Below are 23,820 nucleotides of genomic sequence, written 5' to 3' on the forward strand. Positions count from 1 at the left end.
GCATGGTGCAGCACAGTGAGGTACAGTACGATAATGAGGTGTAGCACAATGATAGGTGCAGCATAGTGATGGAATCACCTTGGAGAATCAGCTGAAGCAGCATGTTTTTAATTAAGTTCAACTACCTCATGTATCATCTTCTTAAAAATGATCTATGCTCTTATTTATATAAGTCAAAGTGTTGATTTCTGTTGTATATGCACTATCTCTCTCTCTGCTGAACTATTGAAGAACATATAAGCATAATTGATCAAGGGTTTCCCCACATTGGGGTTTGTCCCTGTCTAGCGCCATATCTTGTGTCCTCTTGTCTTCTGCGATATATGTTTATGTTCTATCTGCAATTTACTATTACGCTGATGGGATTGCTAATCTGGAAAAGGTATTGAGCTAACTGTGAAAATTGAAATAAATTGCTCAAGCATAGAACATACCTAAAATTAACACTAAATCATCTTGGAAGGTTGACTTGGTGGAGGAGAAAGGTATGTTGGTCTAAGGTCTTGGTCTATCTCATTTTGAATCTATTGAAGGAAGAGTTTCTGACTGGGTTTTCCCCTATATAGGGGTTTTACCCCTGACAGAGTGCCTACATCTAATGTCCACAATCCCCATGTTTTTGTTTCGATGATTGCTTGATGGGAAGAAGATAAAGAAAGAACATAAAGAAGTTAATAAGAACATAATAATATCACAAGTAATTATCAACATAAGAAAAATATTATGCCTTTCTGATTTTCTGATTTTCTAACATAAACAGGTCACAATTTCGCCCGGAAAACAATAGAAATTTTAGCATGATTTTGCGAAAATCTTGCAAATTTTTTTGAAAACCCAGATTACAACTATCAAGCTTCAGGACTTCTGGTGCCCCAGAGGTTCTTGATGGTGTTGAATCCATTTCTGCCATCAAAAAAACTAATTTGAACACTGCAACAGTGTGATTTCTTGAAAAAAAAATCAACAGATTCCAACTGGAAATTCATTGTTTGGGCAAAATTGTGGCCTTGGTAGACAACACCTATAATTAGTCTTACCAGTTAAATTTATAATGGGAGGGACCAATTATCAAGACAAACATATGCTACTACTAATACGGGGTGATGCCACATATATTAGCTGAAAATTCAATTGAAAGTGGTCAAATTATATGCGCCAAGAGGCATCTCTTGAGGGTTTTTATGCAAATGGGGTTTCCCATATGATATTCTTCAACAACTGTATGGGTCTTGGACTAACAAGGAGAACAAAATGAGAAAAACAATGAAACTTCAAAATAATTTTATTTATGTTCATAAACTGTTCACTATAATTCAGAGCTAGCTAACCAAATTTAACCTCTTGTGAAAAATAACACTCAAGGTCTTGCTCATGCCAAGAAAACTTTTGGAAAGAGAGCCTCCCTGGGCTCCAATGCAAATACCTTTCAAAGATAGTTTCACCAGAGAGAGAGGCATGAACATACTTTGTTGGTCTATTTCTTGTTGGAGTTATTGGGAAAAACCAATTTGCCCAGCAGACTCTTCCTTGGAGATTTCCTCCAATTTAGGCCCCTCTGAAATAGCCTCTTCAGGGTCTAATGCAACTATATTTTTCCGAATAGTTTCACCAGAATGATAGATTAGTGTCTTGTATTTCGTTTCCCTACCGATGAAAAATGAACAGATAGACAATTTATATGATACTTCTAGTTTGGCTCTTCTTGCTCTCTTTTAGCTTCTAATTGAATTTCACTGTATTCAGCTGGCAATCATAAAAGAGCTGTTGCCATGTAAGTTCGATTACTGCCATGTGGCCAACAGAGGTTTTTAGTGAAGACCTGCTTGATAATTCAAAGACTGGTATTATTTTGCATTATTAATGAAATATATATGTCTCGTTGCAATCCCCCAGAAAAATAAAAGAATATTCAATTCTTGATGGGGTCCATTGAGAAATAGTGTTAATTCCATCTTGATGAACAAGTAATGACAGAATTTGAACGAAATGGCATCTAACTCCAAGGTTTTAAGTTGCTAAATATAGCTGTTAAATTAAAACAAGTAGTTAATTGTTATTTGGGTTTACCTCGGGTGGTGCTTGGGAGGAATGACTGTTATCCTCCCCACCCAGGCTCATTTCCTGCAACTGACATGATGAGTTTCATTCTAATGGCTTCGAGCATTGTTGTTGAGTCTGAGCAGTCCCTCAAGGATTCGAACATGTATATTCCTCATATGCAATATAAAATATTTAGAATAAAAAATGTAGTTAGCCAACTTGTCGAAAATAGTTTGTTTTGTATTCTGATCAACAATCATTCTCTCCTCAGAAGCATTGATTCTTCAATTATAGGATGGTTAATTCTAATTTCTACCATGTATAATGATGTACTTTGAATTATCAAATTAGGGGACCAAAATTGCCTTCATAAAGAGGATTGTTGCATGTTTATTCTCTTCAGAGAACACAAGCATAAAAAATAATAACACAGAACTTGATTTTTAGTGATAGATAATATTAATTTCCGCAGCAACCAAGATATATACAACAGACTACAGTGGACTCTTAACAACGGGATTCTCATTGTAAAAGCACAATAACTTCTCTACAAAATAATTGTTTCGGCCTCTTTCAGGCATCTATCTATGTCCACTCTGCTTGACAACAAATATAAGAAATTCTGGTGCCGGCAATGGTTCACCTCAAGAATAAGAATAGCATGCATAAACTGCTTGCCGCTTATGATTTGGAGCTGAAAAAGAATTGAGGTTGTAAACGAAAGAGTAGAACGATGGTCATATACTACACAGTCAATTACAGACTTACAGTCCATATTCCAGACAATGGGCCTCTTTTCTAAGTAATCAAACTAGAAATCTGTAATGCTGCAGTGAGGTAAATCTTAAAAGTGTTCCCTGCTTACGAAGTTTAGGCCATATCTCTTCAACCACTAGAGTTATTACCTTAGACAAAAGGATTAATGCTGTAATCAGGATTTACCCTTCAAGTTCACTGGGTCCATTTGTCCACTGAAATAACTTGATGAAACAACTTCCAGCTCTTGACAACCAGTCCATTCCTCCCCAGGTTTGAGTGTGATAGGCTTTTCAACTGCTGCAGCTTCAATGGAGACCATGCGCATATATTCATCATCGCCAAAATCGACCATCGCTTTCGATTTCTTATCCCAGGGATTCCAAACAACTGCACACAACCATCATCAAGCCTCTCTAAGCAATTTCTTGAATTGACAACTCCCTGTATCGTTAAAATAATTCCACCCCTCCAAAACAAACAACTACAGAAAATATGAAGCCATTTTTCTCTATATCTTGTAGAATATCTCCGCATCCCATTTAATGATTTACAAGTTATTTCTAGTGTATTAAATATTCTGAAAGAAATGCGTCTTAACTTTTCAGAAAATGGCCACCAATATTATCCAGTCAAACTTGGAAAGTACTCGGCCAGTCTGCTCAATATCCCCAAGCCTAGGTGAGTTTAACATGCCTTGACCAAGTATTACAATTTCAAACAGACTTGACTCATTTCAGGGATGAGCCAAGTAGACTTACCAAGTAATTGTTAAACTCGGCCAGTCTTATAACAATTTTGAACAAGCAGAAGCATACACATCAATAGCCATGATGGTTTCAGAAACTATAACTGGCCCTATAAACTCTCTTTAAAATACACCAGTTGAATGTTGCTAGCACTGTCATGCTTTCTAATATTCTTGCATAAACCAATGAAAACAAAACATGACAACTCTCCTCAAATCCGGATTAATACTAATGATAAATTCAATCCATTTTGATGTGATCGATTTATTACCTGCATCAGGAAATCCAGTTTTACGAATGACAAATGTTCTCTTTTTCTCATGATCAATTAATGCAAGCGAAGCCGGTGTGCTCAGATAAACACGATCCACCTTTAGGCACAACATTCATTCACGGTTAGTGTTTTTCAGTAAGTAATTGCAGTGGAGGCACATCACATTTTTATTCATTCATCATGATGACAACTACCTCAGAATCAAAAGTAAGGGAATCCCCTTGTTCTGTGAAGCGCTTCTGGTCATGAAGATTATCAAAATAGTCCAATGTTTCCAGCCCTTCCACACGTACATCACTGAAAAACTTGATACAAAATATCTGTGTATGTAAATGTAGAATATTTGGTGGTATTTAATACAACAAACAATCCATAACAAAACATATATGTAATGCATGACAGAGCCCATCCCTCATAATTCAGTTGATATCAATATACAAATCACATTGTGTTAGGACGGAAATACAAAAGGAATTCTTGAGACTCTTTTTAATTGAAAATGTACTAAAATGAATAAATGAGATGAGCATAGAAGTGACTGTAATACCTGATATCAGATACAGACAAGTAAGTATGTACTGCCAGTGTGAAGGTAAAAGGCTTGCTGTCAGTATTTCTCACTCTTGGTGTCAGTTGAAGCTTTCCAGCTTCCAAGGTCACTCTCAATCTCAATTCGAAACTGCCAGTAACGCCACAACTTCATTCAGTAAGTAGTCGCAATTACACTTCTGAGCATAATCTCCTATCAGGCTGTTATCACTGTGGTTTCTTGAAATGTTTGTGCCGAAACAAAACTATTTTAAGTTTCAAGGCAGTTTTCCTACCACATTCACCAGAAATGTGAAATTTTAGACATAATGGAGTACTTTTCCTCGCTTCCATCATTGTTACAAGGAATGAAAATGCTCTTGAAAGGTTTGGAATCAGTATATGTCATTCTCAATGCAGAAGTATAAAACACAAAAGGAAGCATTTTGGGGTTACATTTAGATTTAAGAGTTCAGTACCTTTTTTTTTAGCTTCCATTGTAGTTACAAAGAATAAAATGCTCTTGAAATGTTTGAAATTTCAGTATATCACTCTCAATAGATAGAAGCATTAAAACGCAATATAAAACATTCTGGAGTTGCAATACATAATTATATTCACAGTTACCAGTAATGATAATAGATAGGAAAGAGATCCAAATTTCGTCAAATGGAAATGGGGCTGTAGTTAAAGAAGTAGAGAGAAAATACCTAAAAGATGCACATCCCTCTGTTTAAATTATGGTCCTATGTCAAATAATCGACACAGTCTAATAATTATCATGTATAAGTCATTATATGCTTAGATAAACTTATATACCCTTGGGTTGAACTTCATAACATGCAGGCCTTTAGGGGTCATGGAATACAGGCCAGTAGGGCTCTTCTTGTTCAAAAATCCCACAAAGTAGAGTTTTAAAAGCCACTAGTGTGGGGCTGAATGTATGGCCTCAAACACACCTACAAACACAAACAATGTAGTACTGTGCAACCATCTAAGAGCTGCTGTCAACCACAGTACCCAAAAGGTTTGCATGACTCTAGTGTGCCTGGACCCACCACCCTTCATTGTCAGAGCACCACATCAATTTCGTGTTCTGACTTGAAATGTTTGTGCTGAAACAAAACTAATTTAAGTTTTAAGGCAGTTTTCCTACCGCATTCACCAGAAATGTGAAATTTTAGACATAATGGAGTACTTTTCCTCGCTTCCATCATAGTTACAAGCAATGAAAATGCTCTTGAAAGTTTTGGAATCAGTATATGGCATTCTCAATGCAGAAGTATAAAACACAAAAGGAAGCATTTTGGGGTTACATTTAGATTTAAGTTCAGTACCTTTTTTTAGCTTCCATCGTAGTTACAAAGAATAAAATGCTCTCGAAATGTTTGAAATTTCAGTATATCACTCTCAATAGATAGAAGCATTAAAACACAATATAAAAGATTTTGGAGTTGCAATACATAATTATGTTCACAGTTACCAGTAATGATAGTGGATAGGAAAGAGATCCAAATTTCGTCAAATGGAAATGGGGCGGTCATGGAATACAGGCCAGTAGGGCTCTTGTTGTTCAAAAATCCCACAAAGTAGAGTTTTAAAAGCCACTAGTGTTGGGCTGAATGTATGGCCTCAAACACACCTACAAACACAAACAATGTAGTACTGTGCAACCGTCTAAGAGCTGCTGTCAACCACAGTACCCAAAAGGCTCGCATGACTCTAGTGTGCCTGGACCCACCACCCTTCATTGTCAGAGCACCACATCAATTTCGTGTTCTGACATGTTACCCCTCGTATTGTATGAGAGGCAACCATATCATCATCAAATGCTAGAAATTTCAGCACAAGCACCACTCTCTCAATGGCATGATTTTTCAGTTACCATTTGATCGTGAGTACTTAGATTGGTCTTTCAGATCTTATATGTCAGAGAGATTGCTGCATGATGATTCCTTGTGCAGTGATTATACCCACCATTGATGATTTCATAGTTCAGTTGATTTGGCATAGTGATGATGATGTTGTACACATGATGAGAGCACCTCAGCACTCTATTGATGATTCTGATGACAACATTTGATACAATGGATACTGTTGTATCTTCTTTCTTGCTCATGTATAATGATAGTGTCTCAAATATTTGTCATGACTGTGGTTAAAATTGATTAAGTGTAATAATGGATCATAACCCTCTAAATTGTTCTCATTTGCCTTGTCCATGGTGGATGACCATGGTAAACATCATTTAAGTCTAATAATGAATCATAACATTCTAAATTGTTACTATTTGCCTTGTTTTGCGTGGTGGATCATAGCCATCCTTTAGATAAGTGTTGTCACTCTTGGGTTGAGTTGTAATACTAGAGACCCGCAATGGTATAGTGTGTCCATTACCCCCAACCATCTTTCATTCCTTGCCATATTACCCATCACTTCCTTACACATATACGTATTCCCATCATGGTTGGCTTGTCATATGTCATAGCACGGTTCGTACTTAATAGACCTATGAGGAAAGCCTCACCTTAAGAGCTATAAGCTCGAGGTTGATGCAGCCAAAGTAAAAACCACAATAAAAGCTTGAGCCATGCCACCTTGCAAAAAAGCCCAATGCCCCAAGTCCCATGCTTCACAATGCACATCTAAAGAATTGGACAAACTAAATAAAGAAAAAAGCAAAACAAGGGATAGTGAGAAAAAGAGGTAAGGAATAGTAATTCAAAGTTAAGCACTCCCTCTCTTTAAAGGCACTCATGTGGATGAACGTCTTTAACAAACCTAATTTAGCTATGAGAGTCAACTCATGAAGTTACCCCTCTTTATCATAATATCCATTTTCCCATACTCCTTACTTAGTGTCCTAGGAACTACTTCTTGTCTTAGGAGTTGTCACATGTAATAGAGGTTGATGTTGTTCCCACCATGGTTGAATTTGGTAAATGGTATAAATTCAATGAGTTGTTGTGAAGTTGAAGGATGATACTTGATGTTTCTCCACCTCATGGCATGTATATTGAGGTGTGACTAATCATTGTGTTGCATTTGGGATCAATTCACTTGCTTCAAGTTTTGTGTGCTTGCATTGAGACTTAGGTACTTGCATCAAGATACATGACTTGTCACTAGCTAGGGCATTATGATCTACTTTGGATGTTGATAGATTTGCATGTGGCATTGTGACAAACCATGCACATTCATTGAATGCCACACATGTCACATCATCATCTCATTTTGAGGGGTCAACTTGCTCCTTTTTTACTATTTGATCAAGATTGTTGCACTTCAATACCACACGTACCCATTTTCCACTCATCTAGCACCATTTGAGGATGATGTTAGGGGATTTTTAAATAGCGACCCACCTTAGGAGACGTCTAACTCACATGTGTAGGCATTTTGAGCACTTCATGGAGCATTTGAGGGGGGCATCCCTCCTATTTTCATTCGATCCACACGTGTGGAGGTCTTGTGGATCATTTTGAGGCTAACTTTTATTATTTTGATGAAGTCGACCCCCATAGATGAGGGAATCTATTGTATTTTGACCATGTCGCACTTTGCAAAGGGCATCCACTTTGTAGAGGCATATGTCCTCATCTATTGTACATGTGGTGTTAGTCCAGCATATTTATTATTGTTGGCTAGATCCTTTTAGGTTTGTTAGAGGATATTAGTTTTTTAGGCATTGATCTAGGATTTGTTAGAGATCTAATGCTGCTATTTTATAGTACAGGTTGTTAAGCTCTTCATCTGTAAATAAGAGACTCCTCATTGTGAAATTGTTGGAAGCTATTATAATAATAAATATTTGCTTTTGTCTATTATAAAATGCTTTGGTGATAGATGATCAACATTCTTGAAATGCAGAAATGTTCTTGAAGCATAGCAGTTAAGGTTTTATTGCATATTAGGAATTGCCAAAAACTACTTGAGCGCCACAAAGCAATGGTATCACTACGCTAAAGAGGTAAGTTCTTACCTTTTGTTTCTTTGCTTGAAGTGTGCAAATATTTACCCTGTTACTCTTTTGAACAAAAGCAACATTTGTTCCCTTTTAAGTTAAAGCAAACATCTGTTGTCTTGGAAGTGATATGACTCTTGATGACTCCCACCAATTCTTCTAGTAATTTCCTTGCTAGATCTAAGACTTGTAGGATCTTATTTTGCCATTCCTACTCGCCCTGTAGGTTCATTTGAATAATAAGGCCCCTTAGGGTTACATCTTTACCACATTACCCAAACGTAGCAAAACATTAGTTTTGTTCCCTTTTGAACCAACCAAAAAACCAAAATTCATCTTTATTTTACCTTCATTTTTTCTTGCAATCTAGTATTTATTGCAGAATATTTAAAATCAGATTGCATTAAGAGCCATTAAACCCTAAAAATATACCTTAAATTTGCTCTTACTACCCCAGTAAATTCACTGAAAATTCCCTCCAAACCCCAGGGTGTTTTGCTTGATTTGGGCCCTTATTTGTATGCTTGTTTGCAAGATCATAATAGGCAATTATTTCTTATTTATATCTGAATGTTTCGTTGGAAAATAAAAGTCAGGTTTAAGATAGTTTTCTTGAGTTAGATGCAAATCATTCCACTTTTCTAACTTAAACCCTAGACTTTGCATGATTTTGGTCTCTTTCTTTTGTTGGTTGGATATCTTTAAAAAACACAATTAAATTTTGTTTTAGATCTTAGTTTAGCATTTTGAAATATGTTAAAAGAAGATTGGAGCTTGAAATGGAAAACCCTAGGCCTAACAACTCTATGCATCTTACATATTTTTACCCTAGTTTGCATTGCTTCATTTTTGTTGAAAAGTATTTAATAAGTTGATTTAAATATGGAATTTATCTTGAAATAACATCTTAAATCAGCGCTTGTCAATTGGGGTTATCTAGGGTAGTTGGGCAGATGGTTGTTATCTCCCCCACCTAGGTTCAACTCCCTACAATGACATGATGATGAGAAATATTGTTGTAGTGGCTACATGCCTATGAATATTGTTTATTGACCCTCACTCTCACTCTCCCTTGGGCTGAGAGAGAGGATGATTTCCCTTGGAAGAAAAACAAACATCTTAAATCAGCTTTGCATGTTCATTTAGCAAATCCACTTCTCCTTGGTCAACATCTAAATCGTTTACTAATTTTTAGTCCTAGTTTTGCAATTGCTGTATCTTGAAAAGAAGGTTGTTTATTAGATCTTTCTTAAACCTGAAACTTCTGTATTAATTACTTCATTAACAGATTTTGAATTGATCTTTTATCTCACAATTGCAAGTGTGTTGAGTTTCATTGTCAAATCTTAAGTCTACTTGCTTTAATTTAGCCTTGTGTTACAGATCATTTAAATCTTTTTAAGGTTAACTGGAAATCTGATTTAAGTTATGAATAAGTGCACTGATCATAAACATCAAACCAGATAATAAAAATAACTAAGCTCTCTCTTACTCTCACTTAACACTATAACACATTGAGCTTAGTTGACCTTAAGAAAGATCCCTTTGACCAGGACCATCCATAGTCTAAAGTGAGAAAGGAAAAGCCACTAAGGTGACAATGGTGGCTTGCCTAAGTTGCCCTTGTGTTTAGTACCCTTACGCCTAGTGAAAACCTAGGAGATAATGTAAACACCCAACCTTACCCTCAGTGAAGTGTTCACTTACTAATCCAATCTCCATTGTACAATTAGAGAGATGCAAATAAAAAAAATTGTCTTTCATTCAAGTTCTCAGGACTCAGAGTCGACATCACCATCCCCTTCGTCTCGACAAGACATTTCTGGTGATATAAATATTACCCCATTTGGTCTACAGAATCTTAAGTTATACTCTTTTTAAAGTCTCATTCATTTTAAATTATTATGTTCCTCTTTTCTGCCACATGGTGCCCAAGTGGCCTCCACATGTTGCCTACATGGCAAGGTACCATATTACTTCCTAACAAAACTCTCAAAGTTTGCATGGCTAGTCCCAAGTGAACTCCTACTTGTTTTATTTATGTTCGTGACACTGTGACCATAGTCTGTATTCATATATATAATTTACACATGCAACCTCAATGGTTGTTTCACTACGATGCGACCAAGTGCCATCTAACATGGCTTACTCCATAAACCACCCTTTATGCGCATCGCACATCATGTGACTTTATAAAAGTCATAACACATATATTACATGACCAAACCTTAGTCATGGTGTATAATGTGCCATATGTGACGTGTGGCACATACATACCAAGTTTTATGCACAATGTGTATATTACAGACCCGCAATGACCAATCACTTTTCATCTGATGGTGCTAGTGGAAAGGATTTAATCTACAATCACAACACATATATTACATGACCAACCCTTAGTCATGGTGTATAATGTGCCATACTTGATGTGTGGCACATACATACCAAGCTCTATGCACAGTGTGTGTATATTACAAACCCATGATGACCACTCACTTTTCATCCGATGGTGCTAGTGGAAAGGATTTAATCTACAATTGGCGAGGGCTCACCCCTTCCCCATTGACATCACAGAATGAGGGGTCCTGTAGAAATATACACCGTTGATTGCTCCTGCCAAAATATTACATCGTTGATCCTTCAACTTAATCTTCGTCGTTAACCAAATTCTACGTGTTGATGTATGTTATACCAATACATATAATACAATATACATATATATATATAGGCCAGAGCCCAACCTCCCAACTCTTCACCATATGCATATATGGTCGACACAACCTGCGTTCACTGCACATTACTCTTGGTGACGGGGTCTGACCTCCAACCCCCCACTCTGAAGAATGAGAATTGTATATGATGGTGTGTAATCAATTTAACATTACAAAGTACTGTGTATTAAATGGCATGTTTTAGAAGGCCTACACTTGATATCACCGCGCATTGCTAGGTGACTTAGTTGACCGTTTACCATAGAATTCATATTTTAAACAATGAAAGGGATTGGTTACAGCACTATCTTACTTTAACCTGCTGAATTGTGATGTCTACGAGCATGTAGGTTGTTTATTTGCGCCACCAAAGTCGATACCTAATACATGTTCATATGCAAGTGTCAGGGCTATAACAGTATCACCAAAATAGGCATTTAAGCCGTATAGTAGCGATTAGGTGCCACCATTGCGCCACAATTTATGTAATCTTGTAATAGATTTGCACTCAAGCTTATCTAAACATAGTAAATGCATATGTATATATATGCATATAGGTCTCTATAATCCTTTATGCTGGCAGTGCTAAGGAATATACACACACACACATATATAGTTATCACAATGAAGAAAAAGCAACCTAGCAACACATGTAAGTGTGGCTATTGGCATAACACAAGCACCTATAGTCCCACCATTACAATTTAATTTTCCTTGTCCATGGCAAGTGAAACTCCTTCCAAGTTCAGCTTGTAATATAATTTACTTGGCACAGAGGCCACAGTTGTCTCTACCTGAAGAGAGAATATACATGTACACATATATTGCAGACTTACCTTTCTCGACATAACTTCTGTCAAAGTTGACAACCCAAATCCCATCACTGACACAATATCAAGAAACCTACATCTAATCCAGGACATAAAAACCAAGGCATCAAGTACTTGAGACAGTCTTATTAATAGCACCGAAAGCAAGGTTTATTGTTGCCTGGACCTAAAGAAATAGAATTACAAGCCCAGAACCTGGGCATATGCTACTGGAGACTGAGAATGTCTTCCAGGTGAAATAAACAAGGCAATAAACCCAAAGAAGGAAAATTCCCCAGCCTCACTACACAACAACATGATTAGTGCTAGTAAGAACATACAACTATCTCAAGATTATGCCACTGTGATTATACCAAGAATCCCATACTAGTTATTGCAAAATATAACCAAAACAACTACATACTGCTCTAGCACCTTTAAAACAGTAAAAACAACATGAGTCAATCCTATAGACAATAAAATCACAAGCCATGCACCATACATTAATAACACCATTTCAAACCAGAAATTTTAATTTTTATGGTATGTTACATGCTTGCAACAATTACTTCAATAATTTTATTAGCCCAATAATAATTTCACTTCGGATTCCAATAGCAATCAATTAGCATTCACCATTGACAATAGCTACAGATAGAACATCAACAATAATATGCACAAGAAGGCAAGCCAAGACAAAGGGCAAAGATTTAGGCTAATGCCACGGCAAAACCCCACAAGGGGGAAACCCAACCATTCCTTCTTATTGATTAATATCAAATGTCCAGCAGAGAGAGAAAATCCAATTTTGTACAATGATGATAAACAAGAAGTCCAAAACTGATCCAAATTTGTCTCTGTCAAATATGCAATTTTGCAGTCTGTATATGCAATTTTGAAGTCTGTCAACAGCAGTCAACTTGCCCTAACCAGTCCAGTCAACGGTGGTCAAACTGTAGTCAAATAGCCTCCAATCAATTCGGTCAAACCAGCAAGGAACTCAACCTCTTCACCAAGTCAAAATCGGCCCAAAACTGTTAATTTTATATAACAATGGTATGTTCTATGATTCAGAGCAATTTACTTGAATTTTTCTTATTAGCCCAATATCAATTTCCAGATTAGCAATCACATTAACATGACAATAAATGCAGATAGAACATAAATAAAAACAGTAGAAGACAAGCCAAGACAAGAGGACACAAGACGTGGTGCAAGCCAAGGACAAACCCCAATGTGAAGAAACCCTTTGATCAATTCTTCTTATTATTCTTCAAAAGTTCAGCAGAGAGAAAGAGTACAATATGTAATATTCACTTGCCCAATCAAAGTCAAATATGTCCAGTCAAACAGTAGCCACAAGAAGCCCTAACCAGAAAGTCAAAGTTGGTCAATAGGGCAAAATTTGACCTCCAAATCAGCTAGGTCAAACCCAGTCAACACACAGCCTCCAACAGCGATCCAAATCAGCCCAAAACAATCCTGAAAATATCAGTCAAACTCAATCAACACAGGTCAAACCTGCGGTCAATTCCCTGCAATCAACACTGGTCAAACAACTCAAAATGCCTCGCATTTTTTGCCCAAAAATGCGGCCAGACCAAATAGAATATTCCCTAAGAAAAACGTAGTCAAACTTGGTCAACTGGTGCCCGATCAGCGCTGGTCAAACCCTCCTGCAATTCGGTCAAAGCCCAAAACAAAAAATTGCATACTGTCCTTCGCACGTGTGGAGAGAGAGCTTGTCCAGTAATGTGTACACCCAATCAGATGAGAGAGAGAGATGTGTGAGACAGTGTCCAAATGAGGTAGATGCTCCTTCTATTTATATGCAATGTTGAGGATGAATAAACGTGTCTTTTGGGCTTCTGAGCCTACATTAGATTGTTGGTCAACCTTGACAATTTGTCCATAAACGAAATAAATTCATAATTCTATTTGTAGATGTCAGAATGAGATGATCTTTAGATCAATCCTACACCTCTCGGAAAGAGGAATCCAATAAAAATATCAGTTGCATCATATGAGTTGTCCAAGGTGGAGTTTGGCTCTAATTGCCAAATTTAACATAAGCAAAGATGACAAAACCAGTCAAATAAAGTCAACCCTTCGACGGTCAAAAACTGTATTTATGCCTGCGATCAACACTCGTCAATCTGCCCAGAATCCCACGTTTTGTGTGCCAATGAATGTGGCCTACCCAAATAGAGATTCTCCAAGTCAAAACACAGTCAAACAGTCTCTCAAAGTATTCGATCAACATTGATCAAAGTCTGTTGTAGAAAAGTCAACGCAAGAAAAACAGAACAGCCAAGGAACCCTTCGCACGTGGAAAGAAGAAATTGCCTCAGGTTGTACGAATTGATTAGAACAAGAGAGAGAAGATGTATGACTGCGATGATGCCAAAATAAGGGGAACTTGACTTATATTTATAGTGGTTGACGTGGGGTGAAGAGACATGTCCATTCACCAATGGGGCCGACTTGAAGAGAGGCAAACTTATGGAGATGAGGCCGACTTGCAAATGAGGCATTTGTAGGAGTCCAAAAATTCTGATTTTTTAGATGAAGGAAGATGCCATCAAGGGTGATCCAAGGGTGTCATGAGTCATCAAATGAGGGCCTTCCAAATGGGGGAATTAGCCCCTAGTTGCACTCTTTAACACTCCATCTCAACTAGGCATGAATTCCACTGTCAACGTCCATCCATCGCTATGTCATCATGTCCATCATGTACCATCTCTGCAACTTGTCTCGTCTCTGCTGAAGATTGGTATTATAGACCAATAAGAAAGGATCGCAAGAGGGTGGGTTACAAGACCCTGGCACCCTCACCAAAATGACAAAGGCAAATCCTCACGTCCAGGGGGGATAGAACCCCTACCAGGCTTGATCCTTAATGATCAATTTGTTGAACAGCATTCATCCTAGTCATAGGGAATATAGTAGTACCTTACGCATCTGTCAGTAGTACTAATTAACCCTAACCACCTTTTCCCAACTCATTGGCCAAATGAGAGGTACTTCCCAAGAGTCCCTGCAAGGGTAGGATGTATGCTAGGGTATCCACAGGGAATGGTGAACCACTCGCCCTATTCTTAGATAGCGTACTCCATAGGGAAAGGTGAACAACTCACCTTGTGCTCATATATCTGCAAGAAGTACCCCAAGTCCCCATGAGCTCCTAGAGCTCAATGTCCAACTCAAGCGGGACCCTCATGGGAGGGTCTTTCAACAACTCCAAGTCTCTCTCTGAAAGCTAAAAGATTGGCGTTCCCTAAGGGCTTCGTGAGGATGTCAGCAACCTGTTCATCTGTCTTAATGTGTTGGAGCCTTATTGCTCCCTATTGTACCATATCCCAGATAAAGTGGTACCTGATATCAATATGTTTAGATCGGCCATGGAACATGGGATTCTCTAAAAGACGATTCCCACTTTCTTTATTGCAATAAATGACAGTGCTATCCAACACGTGCTCAAATAGCTCATTGAAGAGCTTTCTCAACCAAATGGCTTCATAACAAGCCATACTAGCTGCAATATATTTAACCTCAGTGGTGCTTAGTGCCACAGATTTTTGTTTCCGACGCATCCATGAAATTGAAGCAGATCCCAAATAGAAACAACAACCATATGTGTTTTTACTATCCACCACACTACCAGCCCAATCAGCATCAAAATATCCATGTAATCTCAGATTCCCAACAATGTACCTCAGTCCATTGTTGATAGTACCATGAAGATATCTCAGAAGATTCTTTGCAACAACCCAATGTATATGATGAGGCTCAACCATAAATTGACTTAATGTATTAACAGCAAAGCATATGTCAGGTCATGTGTTCACCAAGAACATCAAAGCTCCCACAAGTTGTCTATATTCAATAAGATTTGCCAAATTTGGACCAGCAACACTTCCACATAGTTTCTTGAAATTTAGTTTCATCAGTGTAGTCACCAACTTGCATTTCACCATGCCACATCTCCCTAACGACTTCACAATTTATTTTCCTTGAGAAAGGAAAATCTCACCTGGCTTTTGCCAAACCTCCAAACCTTGGAAGTAATGCATCAATCCTAGGTCCTTCATCTCAAATTCAAAAGCCAACTCCCTTTTACATTGATAAATGAGAGGATCTGCACCAGTCAAAAATAGATCAACAACATACAAGACCAAAATAAGTGGCATGTCCTTTTCAACCTTGGAGTATAAGTTCAAATCAGCGTAGCTACTTGTAAATCCCAGCTTCATGAGATAGTTATCAATCCTCTCATACCAAGCCCTAAGGCTTGCTTTAACCCATAGAGGGGGCTTTCTTCAATCTGCATACATGTGTCCTTCTATTATGTTCTTCAAACCCTTGAGGTTGTTCCAAGTAAACTTCTTCCTGAAATGAGCCATGTAAAAATGCAGTCTTAACATCCATTTGATGCAAGCTCCATCCTTGATTTGCAGCAAGAGAAATTATGGATCATATAGTGGTGGAACGACTCTCGAGCAACTTGTATAAATATCTCATTATAGTTAACACCTTCTTTTTGAAAAAAGCCACAAGCTACAAACCTTGTCTTATATTTTTCTGCACATCCATCAACTCCATGTTTAATCTTGTAAATCCATTTTGAAGTGACCACAAACTTGTCCTTGGGTCTGGGCACAACTTCCCAAACATTGTTTTTCATGATTGACTCGTATTCCTCAGCCATAGCATCTTTCCATACCTGGTGCTTCACGGCTTCTTCAAAAGTGCAAGGTTCAATTTGAATGATAACACTCATGGCAACCATACTTGGTACTTGGTGGGCTTCTTACTTTCCCGAAATGTCCCTCTAGGAGAAACATGATTTTTAGCATCTTGAAGTGTATCCCGGAGCCATAGTGGTATTTTCTTTGAGGTAGAGGGATCACAAAGAGGTGGATCAAGTGGATCCATTGGGCCATCAACATCGACCATGGACTCATCTGTCGGAGGTTCTTGTTTTTCAAGAGCATCGTCGACCTTTCTTGAGATAGGGAGGTCCCTTGCTTTTTCGAGTGCAGTGTCTTCATCAAAAGTAACGTCTCTACTCACTTCCACATCTCTTTGACCAGGTACATAAATTCGATATGCCTTTGAATGTTCACTGTACCCAACAAATACACCTTTCTTCCCAGAGGCTTCCAACTTGTTCCTTTTCTCCTTTGGTACATGAAAATATACAAGCCAACCAAAGATTCTAAAATGAGCAACATCAGGTTCATTACGAGAGAAGACTTCTTCGAGTGCCCTAAAATCCAAGCTTTGATGAGGGCTCCTATTTTGAACGTACACAGCAGTGTTCGCAGCTTCTCCCCATAAAAACTTCAGTAGATCTTGCTCATAAATCATGGCACAAGTGGCTTCCATAATAGTTCGATTCTTTATCTCAGTAACTCCATTTTGTTGTGGATTATATGGAACGGTTGTCTCCCTCTTATTACCTGCTTCTCTGCCAAAGCCATTGAATTCATTAGATTCATCTCGGTTCCATTATCAATTCTTAATGTCTTGATCTTCTTTCCTGTATGATTCTCCACCAAGGCTTTCAAAGAACGGAACCATCTAAATACTTCATCCTTCTTCTTTAGAAAATAAATCCAAGTCTTGTGGGAGAAGTCATACACAAATATCACATAGTATAGATATCCTCCCAATGAAGTCACGGGCAAAGGGCCAGCCATGTCAAAATGGACCAATTGAAGAATATCAAATGTATTTCTCTCACTAGAAAGGAATGGTCCCTTTGTATGTTTTCCAGCGGCACAACCTTGGCAAACTCCTTCATGATTCATATTCCTTAGCAGTTTGAATGTCTCCCCTTGCTTTGTACAAATCCATCTTTTTCCAGCTCAAATTCTTCTCTCTTGGTTGCTGTGTTGTCCCCCTGTAAATCGAATTGTAATTTCCTTGTGTAACCTTCAGACAATGACCCTGCCTACAGAATCTTGCCAGCCAATGACAAATGTGCCACCTTCCTGTCTATTGCCAGTTTGTTATTTGCTATGTAATTGGTTGCAGTGGGTGGCCAGCACACCGTACCAGCTGGCAAACTCACATTTGCAGCCATCAGCTGCCATGTACCAGCTCAGACATTTCTGTTGTAAGGAACTTGTAAGAATATCCCAGCAAGTAACCCCTCCACTCGCTGGAATCTGTGTCTGATATACTCAGCCCTTTTTTTTGGCACAAATATTTGCATTGCATATATGAGTGTAATTTAATTGGGCTGTCAGAGATAACATGACCAATTGGGTTTTCTCAAATCTGAGTTGAATTTGACTTCAACAGCACCATGATTGATTTCCACATACAAACTCAATATTCCCACAAACATGCATGCACAACAATTTCCCAAATTATTACAGCAAAGATTTAACCACATGCATGTTTTACAGAAGGATTCTCGTCCAATTACACAATTAATCATTCCAGCACATAACTCTCATACTATCAGCTGATTACATAAAGATCATAACAGAATACAGATACCAGCATTCTAGATAGAGATAAGCACAATTCCTTCCCAGTTCTGGCATCTTCAATAATGCCCACAATGCCAATTCCACACATTTGGCATGGATGTATATAAATTTACACAACAGAGGCTGAACTGTGCACTCTACAACCAGATTTGATGCCTGTAACAGCCTTCAACTTTACATACATTATTACTCCTGCAACAATCCATGACATTCCTTAGCAACAAATCTCAACATATAAATAATAATGATAACATTACTTATCTGATGGTGAAGCAGTTGGGAAAAATGGCTCTGTAGGAGCATTTTTCCTCCCAGCAATAAAGACCAACTTCTGTAGCTGACAACCCCAAGCCAGGAAAAGAGGCAACAAGAATAATTCTGCAACTTGAATATTCATTCACAATAACCCAAATCGCAACATAATTGAACTCTGCTATTTTAGGATATGTTGCCTAGGCACCTCAACCAGCTGTTTAGTATTGTAGACACCTCTTCCTTCCAACACAACACACACAAAGACCCCCCTCTCTCTACTAAACAATTCCTGAGGGAGTCTAGTCTTCCCACTGACTCTGTGCAGGCAGAGTTCCAGCACAGTGTAACCTGCTCCTGTCAGTTGTCTCACAACAAGAACACCACTGTCCTCAACACCACAACTCTCCGCAATGCCATGTCTCTCACAATCAACATGGAATTCACCATGCATTTCCTCTCATCAATATACCAGCTGAAGAAACAGAGCAACAGCAGCTAACTCCTCTTCCCCAAGAACGGTCTAGAAAGAAGGAATGGTGGATCATGGCTCACACTGGTCCATAAGGCCCAGAAACGTTCAGCCCTCTAATGAATGGAAAAGAATTGCCAGTATAACCCCTGAATGATGAAGAATCGTGAAAAAACTCAATTCCAACATTTTGTTAAAATACTTTTGCAGTCCCACACGAGGTGACCGAATGCATGCCCAAGCAAGGACAAGAAACTTCTCAAGGAAAGGACAAATGACAAGAAAACCGTTTCCCTCATTCCCCTCTTTTGCCTCATTGCCCCATGGTGCTCCTAGGATGTTGTTGACCGTGCACTTTAATTATTAGCATTATAAAAGATCCAATTTAATTAAAGCGGTAATATAGTTACCATACTTACCTGGTGACTACCATACCTGCTTTGTTGGCTATCTTCCATCCTGTAATGGCCTTGGCCTTTCCTTGTGCACTTGAAAAACAGATTTTGCATCATTTCCAGGGTCCATATTAGAGTAATACAACGACATGACCCCTATGCTCTCACAAGGCATGTAGAGCAGCCCAATGATTAAAAAACAACCTTAAATACAGAAAGACTATTAAGGATAAATTGACACAGACCTGTCTGTACATCTGAGACATTCTGAAATATCTTATATCTATATACATCAATATTTATCCCCAGAAAAAGCACCATCTGTGAAGATGAACCAGTTTGACTAGCCCTACAAGATGGTATAAGTATATACTATATACTTAATTCTAAATTTTTGGCATCAAAACTAAATAATTTGATAGCTTTTGTGCCAAATAAAAAATTGTGAATTTCTACCTATAAAATGTTGCGGGGCCATTACGTAGAATGGTGTTCATTGGCAGTACCTTTTATAGGAATAAACATTAATTAAGATATGCCACTTTTAAAAATGACTCCAACATGTGGGGTTAGAAGCCACAAAATGCACAATGGGAAAGACAATTTACTGTAAAAGATCTTGTGAACCAAAGAGCCTTGCCCTGAAGGATCCTTACAAGCCTGCAGGACACAAGGATCACGTAAAGGATATTCAAACAACCCTAAATATATAATGACTTGTATATCATACTGTCTCAATTATTTGTCACAAATCCTTAGTTTGTCTGTCTATGAAGAAATATACTAGTATTTAGGTGGAAATAATACATCATAAAACGTTACATAATCAAGATATTGTCTATGTTAGCATTTGTGAAGAGTTTTCACTTTCATCACTCAATAGCAGGTCAATCTCTAAAGTCACGTGTGAGTACACCCAAGTATGAGCTCTGCATGTAAACATTGTGATCATTAATCACTTTCCCCAACTTAAAAGCAGTTAAAATCTTTTGAGTGACAAACAGATGAAACAAATAAACCTAAACCAGCCCACCAAATATATATCATAAACCACTAAAATGAGACTAAAACCTCTGAATCCCCTGGAATACCAGAGAATGTGTATAGGAACAACAGAAAAATTTAAGCAAGCCAACAGGCTCAAAAGAGACTAGACCAATCCAAAAATCATGCCCAAAGGAAATCCCCAAAGAAGCCAAAGTCTCCAACATTTCCAGAGATGTTGATTTCTAATAAACATAGCTTGTCCAAACAAATATGAGTTTTCTAATAATATTAGCTTCTTTACATGGTTCAACTTCAATGATTACCTGTGAGGCCATATCTTCATATCTTCGTTTGTTGGCTTGAGAAGAAGATCAATTACAGTATTGTCCTTACTTGGGGGAAGTGATGGATTGGGATCTATACTCCACATTCTGTTCCTTGCAAACCCATGCTTATCCAATGACCCCATATTACTAAACTGCATCAAACACCTCCATAATAAGAGAGATCCAACCATTTCAAAATACAAGTCTAAGCCCTCGAAACCAAAATAGAACAAAATTTAAAAAATATATATATATATTTCATACCTGTGGAAAGCAGATAGCAATCCCTCCTCTTATTGGGTTCGGTGGCTTGAAGGCAGCCTACCATATACAATGACAGTTAATACTATAGACAAACAGACAATACACCAATGGCCAAAACATTTTCTGAACTAATTACTGAAAACAGTTACGGTTGGAAATTTGACAACAAATTATGTAAATATGAGTAATAATTGTATTAGTTATTACTAGTTAGTTTTATACCGAAACAGTAGTTATGTAACGGAGGAGGCTCGTATAAAACTAGTGAATGCCCAAGAAAATGTAATCATGGAGAATCATTATTGATTGAATAGAGAATCCAATCCCTTGTCCCGTGGAAAATGTAATCATGGAGAATCATTATTGATTGAATAGAGAATCCAATCCCTTGCCCCGTGGAAAATGTAATCATGGAGAATCATTATTGATTGAATAGAGAATCCAATCCCTTGCCCTGTGGATGTTTCCTTGACACCCTGTCAAAGTGTGTGAGAATTCAGTTTTCAATTTCCTTGGTCAATATATAACTAAATATTTTCCTCATTTCTTTCCTCATTTTCCCTATTCGAACTACAGTTACGCATCTGTTTAGACTCTTTGCCCCCGCAGAGTGGGATACCAAAGAAAACAAAAATTTCACATTAATAAATATACAACAAAGTTCGTGAACAAATCCACAAGTTATCTGAACTCACCTTGCTGCTCATGAAAAGCAACTCCTGGCCGTGTTCATTCTTCCATGACGTCACTTGCCCACCATACAGAAATATCTGCACACATACATATACATATCTATTATATATGAATATTATAACCCAAATAAAATCAAATACGTCTAATAGAATACCGATTCCCTAATGAATATATGTCCTAGCAACGGATGAGAATCAGGTTCGGGAGATATAAATAATATGATCCAACTAAGTCTGCATCTCCAATAGAAAAATGAAAACCGTATTCCCCGACCAAAATATGTTTTCGCAAGTCAAAGATTTTTGTTTTTGTTTAAGTGGTTTGGTGAATAAATTGTTTCTCCATTTGCGTGGTTTTAATCATGTTATAAATGGTCCATTTGTAGCCTTTATGACATAACAACAGATATTTCAAAGTTACCAAATCTCCATAAATTCTCCAACGGATATTTCGAAGTTACCAAATCTCCATAAATTCTCCATTTGCCTGGTTTATTTGGTGTAACAATATCAATAGGTATTTCAGAGTTACCAAATCTCCATAAATTCTCGTTCCGCTTAAAAAAATAAGAGAAAAAGAATCCTCGCAAGTGCCGAGAATCAGGTTCCCTAATGGGCAAAAAAAAAACCAGGGATGACAAGTGGGTCTCTAAATTAGAGATGGCAAGGCAGTGGAGAAAAAGTCAGCCGCCAATTCCCATATGACCCAAGGCAGTGGAGAAAGAGTTAGATGCCAATTCCCATATGACCCACAACCCCACATCAGAAACAAATAATACAAAACCAGAACATACGTGTGTTATATACAGTAGAGATAAACTATGAAATCCCCACCGGAATAACAAATTCTAAAAACCAAAATAAACAAGAGTGTGAATGAAGCCCATAAAGAGGAAAAAGCCAGAATTGTAATTATGTTAGCAGCACGTTGCAAAACCCAATAACCCCATGGCAACACCAAGCAACCCCAAATCCCAACAGCTACAAGAAAAAATAATTCGGGTTCTCAGATCTCAAGTTTCTATATAAATATCCATAAGAAATACAGTACCATTGTGGGCAAATAATTGACGAACAAAAATGTCGATGCTTGTACTATAGAAGAAATTGGAATATGGGATTTTTCACACAGCCTACCTCGGCAGACGACCCCTTCGGCCCTCTCAATTTGAACTTCTCAAGGCCGCTGGTGCTATCCATTACCACCTCCACCCTCGAATTAGCAGAGGCGGGCTGAGCTTGATTTGACATTGGATATCCTTATTCGCAGGATCCCTGAACAAGGAACTTGGGCCCAGTCAAATGGGAAAATACTGTCTACCAAAGGCACCTATGCCCACAATGAAGTATTCAAAGATTATGTCGCAATACCCCACATGAAAAAAGCCCAATAAAGCAAAATAACAAGGAATTGCAGTGATAGATGGTGCCAGCATCTGCATAAAGGGTGCTTTCTACTTCTCTGGCTTTTCTTCTCTGCCTGCGACCCCCACCACCATAATCATGCACTCATTCCTTTAATTTCAATTCAATTTATCCATTCTGACTTCTTTGAGTTGCAACTTCAAAGGAATTTTCCCACAACCCAGGGAGATATTAAGCTGTACTTATTGAATTTGACCTAGTTCTATGCCTTTGAAATTTGAAAAGATTTATGCCTTTTTCCAGGAAGGGTATATTTTTCTTTAAAATCAATCATAATATAGACTATTGTCAGTCTTGAAACTCCTCCATCACTTTCTGTTAGCTTTCAAGTTGCACTTTTATCCATATTTAATGTTAAATAAAATAATCGTATATTTCACATAAAGCGAGATCCTTGATATCATATTTATTGATCATTGCCATTTACCGGAATTACAGATCATTTTTTAATTATGTTATTTCCCATCCGAGACTTTCGCTTCCACTTTCAATCATACACTGCATTTCTCTACTTGTTGTCTTTCTTTTAAAAGTCAAAAAGTGATGCACTTTAAGATATTCTTTTGGAAAACGTGTTAATCACTCTCTTTCAAAGCGTATTTCATTAAACTTCATCATCAAAGACATTTCCATCCATGATCATTCGGTACCATAATAGGGATGGTTTACCCTA

General features: G+C 37.7%; 1 protein-coding gene across 1 annotated transcript; it reads right to left on the minus strand.

Moving 5' to 3' along the window:
- Positions 1-2,540: 2,540 nt before the first annotated feature.
- Positions 2,541-23,437, minus strand: LOC149235714 (putative glucose-6-phosphate 1-epimerase). Its single transcript, XM_089372177.1, has 8 exons — positions 22,860-23,437; positions 21,726-21,800; positions 21,031-21,087; positions 20,764-20,918; positions 4,367-4,498; positions 4,014-4,116; positions 3,817-3,916; positions 2,541-3,186 (listed from the first exon to the last, which is right to left on the minus strand). Exons 1-8 carry the CDS (start codon positions 22,971-22,973, stop codon positions 2,972-2,974), a joined length of 951 nt encoding a protein of 316 aa, XP_089228303.1. The 5' UTR covers positions 22,974-23,437; the 3' UTR covers positions 2,541-2,971.
- Positions 23,438-23,820: the final 383 nt, after the last annotated feature.

The sequence above is a fragment of the Pinus tabuliformis genome, chromosome 8, assembly GCF_031772625.1.
Source record: "Pinus tabuliformis cultivar Carrire ecotype Pingquan chromosome 8, CPIR1, whole genome shotgun sequence".
Classification (NCBI taxonomy): Eukaryota; Viridiplantae; Streptophyta; class Pinopsida; order Pinales; family Pinaceae; genus Pinus; species Pinus tabuliformis.

Excerpts from the sequence above, each read along its gene's own strand:
- LOC149235714 (XM_089372177.1), bottom strand. The coding sequence starts at position 22,973 with ATGTCAAATCAAGCTCAGCCCGCCTCTGCTAATTCGAGGGTGGAGGTG. Across the intron at positions 4,499-20,763 it reads ATGAAGATATGGCCTCACAG|TTTCGAATTGAGATTGAGAG; the intron begins GTAATCATTGAA and ends CGTTACTGGCAG. Across the intron at positions 4,117-4,366 it reads TTGTCTGTATCTGATATCAG|TGATGTACGTGTGGAAGGGC; the intron begins GTATTACAGTCA and ends CAAGTTTTTCAG.